Genomic DNA, 6,000 nt, shown 5'->3' on the forward strand with positions numbered 1-6,000 from the left:
CTTTCTCCATCAAGCCTGAAGCTTCAGGCTGCCTTTAGAATCCACAGTCCCTTGGACTTTGCAGTATAATAGTTTAGCCCAAAATACAACAGTGAAAGCCTTGGCAGTATGCTTCTGGAATGAAAGCAAGCCTTGGATTTTAAGGGTCACATGAAATTTTGCTTTTGAATCCACCAGGTCCACACTCTGTAACTCAAAGGACTTTAAAGGTCTTCAGCTGACCTCTGCTGTCATGTGTGAACATGCATGATTCAGTGCAGTTCCATAGGGAGTACTCAGTTTTTTGAAATGTTTATTTTAGCTGAGTATGTGTAGTGAGAGAGGAAAGCCTGGAAGTATCCTCCAGACAAAAGGGTGAGCATCTTGTCCTGTGCTGTCTGGTCTAGGTAGGGCTGAGAAAATGTTGAAGATGTTGCTGGTTTGATTTGGATTTTATGAGAAATCTTCAAAGAATATGCAACACAATTATTCTTGCTTGTGTCCTTAATAGGCTATTACCTGGTGGACCATGAAATGCACCAGAAAATCCCTCTCTAAGAGGAATATTCATGTTCCATCTAAATCTGTATTAAAAGAAAGTAGTTTTTTTAATACTTATTTCTGGAGTTGAGATTAGAGTTTTGCTTTCCAGGGGGTGCAGTACTGATGAGTTTGAGGGAAAGTCGGCTTTTCAGTTCATGGAATGGGAGCATGATATGTCTCTCTTTAAAGCGGACAGGAAAATAAAGATTTTTTTCTCTCTGAATTATGAGCTTTACAAGCTACTTTCAGTGGTTCTGGATAACCAACCTCTCACATTCCTCTCAACTGTCAGATTTTAAAGCAGCTTTTCAACAAGTATAAAATTTGCACGATTTCCCAAAGTCATAATTTCTATAGATATATAGAAATATACTGTGTAGTATTTGTTCATTGTCAGAAACTAAAAGAATCCAGGCTCTTAGTTGGTCTTCAAGCATCAGCAATATCCTTTTGCTTCCCATTCATTTGGGTTATATTGTGCATCGGACAAACCTTCAAGATTTGGTCATATAATCTGTTTTTTCTCTGAGTGAAATCTTGGTATCAGCCTGACAAGAAGAGTGAAATACAAAAATCTTCATCCCTAACATCTGTATCTTTTCTGGATTGCCATTTCCTCTTTTTTCATGGAGTGGGGTTAAGCTGTTGCTGCCATTTCACAAACAGCATGAGTTCACAGAACTGGGAAAAGGGACATGGGGAGGGATATCAGCTGTGTTATATATCAAGGAATTTGGGCTGCAGTTTACAAAATGAAAATAGTTATTCTGGACAGGGAATTGTTGTCCACGGGAAAATATGATGTGACTATCTGTCATTTCAATGCATACTGCTAGAGATCATCCTCCATATGAGGAATAAGTGTTACTAAAAAACACAAGGGGCAAGCTGGAGATGATATTGTGTACTGCAGAACAAGTAGGACTAATGCTGTAAAACTGCAGGATGAGGTGGTGTGTATTAATTTTCATGTGAAAACCAGGGAAAACTAGGGCACCAGGGACCAACAAATAAAACACTATTTAATCAATTACTATTCTTAGGATTGGAATTTTGGAACTTTTGGATTGGCACATCTGTAGCTTGTTTGCCACACTAAAGGCACAAATCTAATTTCTTTAACACACTATGTGTCATCATTTTTTTATGCTGCATTGGTTTTTATGCTTTCAAAAAGTCTTAGTGGTAAAAGATTTTAAAATTTTTGCTGGCATCTAGTAAAAAGGTAATATAAATTTGAAAATAAAGTAAGGTAATACAAAAGTTTTGCTCTGTCTAAAGACCATGATATCTTAAAAGGCAAGCTTTCTATGAAAATTCATTTTCTAAATGCTGCTGAATTCAACTCCATTGAGCACAGTTTTTAGCTGAGGAGTAGTGTTTTCAGTGGAGCAACCTCCAAAGGTGCCAGGTGTGTACCCCCACAGACACAGTGGGCCAGCAGCCCAGGCACATGCTTACCATTTCTCTTTGCATCCAGTGACTTTCCTCAAGCATTCCTGATTATGTCTATACATTTAATTCATCTTAATATTCCCTTGTCTTTTTTCCTATATGCTAGCCTGCCATTTTGAAAAACAAACAAGAGTATCCCAGCTAATGCCTCTTCTTGGTCTGAAAAAATTGAAAGCCACGCATGGTTAAAGGAATAAGGGGTTTTTACCTTGGTGTTTTAATAAGAATCTTTATGGTGCACCATTTCACCAAGGTGGGGATGTGCTGCAAAGCGCATACATGATAGACCACATGTACAATTTATAGACCTTACAAATTAGCATATCTAACAAAGCTGCCCCAATGGAAGGCCTGGATGAATGGTATGATACTCCCTTATCTGAGGAATACCCTCCTGAATGGGCCAAATCTCTAGTTTACAGGATATGTTCTAGAGGGGTCCTCAGTGTCTCAAGCTAGTGTAGGGTTTTTTGGCCTCCTGCTGTAAGACCTTTAGGATGTTCTCCTGGCATAACAAAATACTAGAACTATGCTGTTATCAGACTTCAGGAATTACAAGTATGCATATAAGAATACTGAGGATTCATGAAAGCTATATAAAAGGTATATAAAAGAAAAGGCAAAAAAATCATCATCATCACAGCAGCTTATTTGTTTTATTTCCATCTTAAATGACAGCTATAAATTTTCCTTCTTATTTCTGTTGTCCCTTAGATATTCTCAGCTTTCTTGGCTTTTTCCCTGTCTTCATATGGTAGATTCTTTTTATGCGTCCTCTTATTTTTATGCTGTTTGTCTGCTTTTGTTTTGAGTTTGGTTATGAAAGAAATGCAGCTTTCTTCTTGCACTGATTTTCTCCTTCCATGTTACTACTTCTCCTATCCAGTGTTATTTATCACTTCTCTTCATTCTGACTAGAAAAGTCACTTTTCTTAGATGTTTTAGAGAAAGAGCTGTTGCAAGATTTAGAATATACCTGTCACCCCACAGCATGAATTTATCATTTTGGGACACTGTATTAAGTCCAGGCTTGCTGCCTTTTGTAAAAACCTCTGATCTGGCAGCTCTGTAAGTTCTTGATGTTTGCATCTATACAAAACACAGTTATTCTAAACTCACAGAAAAGGGATTTTTGTTACAAAATTAATAGTTACTTTCAGTCATGCTTTACCATTATTTTTTCAGATTTTGATTAACACAGTGCTTTCAGTCTGTGTTCCCTTAACTTGCTAATCGACACAAAAAGCTTGTAGGTGTTTTCTCTCCATTGCAGACCTGTACCAAGGAAGGCAGCATTTGCCAAGAAGGCCGTATCTGTGATGCACATTAGATAGAGATAAATGTGCCCAAAGGTCAGCTGCTGATGCCTGCGATGCTGTGCTAAATAGAGCTGTGCTAAATAGAGCTGCTCTTCAGCAGGACAGAAGTAGTACCCTGAAAGTTGGTTTCTTTGCACAAGTGGATTTAGTAGTATTTCTGCTTTTTAACAAATAGATTAGGTATGTAAACATCAACCTGAAATATTGAAGAATAAGTTTTGAAGTGGGCAGGATATGCTGCTTAAATAAAATATATTTCCTTGATTTGCATTCAGTCTCTACAACTCTGTTCTTCCTTCTATCTTCTGTACCTGTTGATTCAACTACATAAGAGTAAAGGGTTTATTTTTGGCAAAGTCTTTATTGGAAGACATATATACACATCTGAGAAAATGACAACGTACAATATATATCTATATATATTGTGTGTATATATATATATATATATATATATATACATGTATATGTATGTATATCCATAGATATAGATATAGTGTACTATATATATCTTACATCTGAGAAAATGACAACATACCAGTGCCTCATAGACTTAAAAAATAAAATTAGCTTTTAAACTGTGTTTTAAAGTTACTTGACTATATTTCATGGTTGTGGTGTCTCTTTAACCTGACTGCTACTGGATGTAAAAATTAAATGTAAGGTGGGAAGGAAGAGGTGGAATCTGAATGCTGAAAAAAGCCACTGGTCTTGCATGTGAAAAATGATCACTATGCAAATGACCTTTCTTTTCAGAAATTTTAAAATCATGAGATCACTTTAATATATTTCCTAGCAGGTCACTCAATTAAAAAGGTTTTTACACTGAGTTTCCTGAACAAGCAATATTGCAATGAATCTGAACTAGCAATGTGTGGGAAATGCAAGCACAGAGAGGTCCCAAGGCCTCAAACATACAAGCTCAGAGATAGAGATGAATACAGTGTTTTACCTAGAACCCTGGAGAAGGCTTGAAGCTTTAGAATAGAATAGTGAAACAAGCACAAAATAGGAATAAAGATTTGTTGTTGAAGCAGAAATGTTTTAAGCAAGTAGAAATATACCTCATGTAAGCAAATAAATTTGTTAAGCAAAATAATAGTTTTCAAATCTAACAATAGAACTTGTTATAGAGTTGGTAAAAAGTATACAGCATAAAAAGTATGCAGCAATAAGTTTCTGTAGAGTTATATGATTGGATAGAAAAATATGCATTGTGGCAAATTGTGTAAAATGTAGCAATTAGTAATTGATTTTTGAAGATGCTATCGAGCTTTGTGGAAGTAGCTGATTGGATAAGAAATTTATAAAAGACTTTGTAGCTAGAATTAAAACGGCTTCTGATGAGATGGTTTTGGATGTAACAGCCTTGAGGTCTCACCCTTTCATGAGACTGATTTTGCAATAAACCTTCTTTTAATCACCTCATCAGTTGATCCCATCTTTCTGTATCCTGAACAATTGGTGTCCACCATGTGGAGAACAAGACTAAATAGTATATTTAGTGGGTAAATGTTAGACCATTACATGGTTAGAAACATGGAGACAGAGTTTTACAGGGTGAAGCATTCAAGCCTTTCCACCTCAGAGTGAGCCTGCCTTAAATGTTTGTGGATGCCCTGGTCTTGTTTTGCTAAGACGTTTCTACTTGGGCATGTGTCCAACTGGTCTTCTGTTGGATAACTAGAAGCACATTGATACTGGATTTAGATGTAGCAGTGTTTAGCCCATTGCAAATCACAATTGAATTCTCCTTTATTTTCCCCCATGAACATGAACCCTTTACATGAGGGCTGGATATTTCCCCAAGGATGAGGAACAATCTAGGAGGCACCAGGTTCCCCTTCTATGCCCTGAACAAAGATGGGTATGAGATCCATCACTACATGAGAGTTACTTTAGTTGTTTCATGTAGCATATGGGGTTCCTTTTCACAGAACTGGTTTTGAACTCTTGAGAAATGTCACATAGTTTACTTTTGCCAGCATTTTCTTTTTGTATGCAACCTTCTGCAAGATTCCTGTTCTGGTCTTCATTTATGCCATACTTTTTCTTACTCTTTAAGAGAATTGGCATATTCTGACAGCAGGGTTTTTATGTTTGTTTGTTTGTTTGTTTGGGGGTTTATTGCTGATTTTTTAAATCTTGTTTCAATGATAAATATACATGTTTTACAGACTACATGTGTGGAAAGTTTTTAAGGGAACCTGGGCACAGATGCTGTTGGGGTTTTAGGAATTCTCCTTTTGGATTTTTCCTCTTAAGGAATTTTCCGCCATACACGTTGCTGGGAGACATTAACGACTGGATACTTAGTAGATACAAAAGAAGTTGTACTACTCAGAAGCTAGCTACTCACTCTTTACCTGAGGTTTCCAGTGTAGGGCCGAGTTACCGCAAGAGTTGGGCGGGTAGAAAATGGGGCAGCTGGCTAGCTTCCGCACTCTCTCGCGCTCTCTGTCGCTCGAGGAGGGTCGGAGCTGCTGCCTGTAGGAGGGAATTCGTTGCCGCCGGAGCCCAGCCCGGTCCTGCTGCTTCTGCTGTGGGGAGAACCTCTGCTCGTGAGAGCAGCCACTGAACTGGGACCTTATGAACATCTGCCTCACTAATAAAGGGACTTTTCATCATCTGCTGGAGTGCCCGGGATCCTGAGCCCGCTTTTCCCTGCCCTGCTTGCTGCTCCGCCCCCGCCACTTCTCTGCCACTG

The 6,000-nt window shown here is 38.0% G+C and overlaps 1 protein-coding gene across 6 annotated transcripts in view; it reads left to right on the forward strand.

The window, feature by feature from the left end:
* TMEM161B (transmembrane protein 161B) overlaps nucleotides 1-3,566 on the forward strand; it is a 46,151-nt gene extending 42,585 nt beyond the window's left edge. For 2 of the 6 annotated variants that reach the window (XM_068176442.1, XM_068176448.1), the window contains 2 exons: nucleotides 491-578; nucleotides 3,231-3,566. In XM_068176442.1, coding sequence (XP_068032543.1) covers nucleotides 491-578; nucleotides 3,231-3,307 — 165 coding nt within the window. In that variant the 3' untranslated portion in view covers nucleotides 3,308-3,566. The remainder of the gene's footprint in view (nucleotides 1-490; nucleotides 579-3,230) is intronic. The other 4 variants (XM_068176443.1, XM_068176446.1, XM_068176447.1 and 1 more) reach the window with 2 other exon arrangements.
* The last annotated feature ends 2,434 nt before the right edge of the window (nucleotides 3,567-6,000 follow it).

This window comes from Anomalospiza imberbis, chromosome Z (assembly GCF_031753505.1).
Source record: "Anomalospiza imberbis isolate Cuckoo-Finch-1a 21T00152 chromosome Z, ASM3175350v1, whole genome shotgun sequence".
NCBI classification, from domain to species: Eukaryota; Metazoa; Chordata; class Aves; order Passeriformes; family Viduidae; genus Anomalospiza; species Anomalospiza imberbis.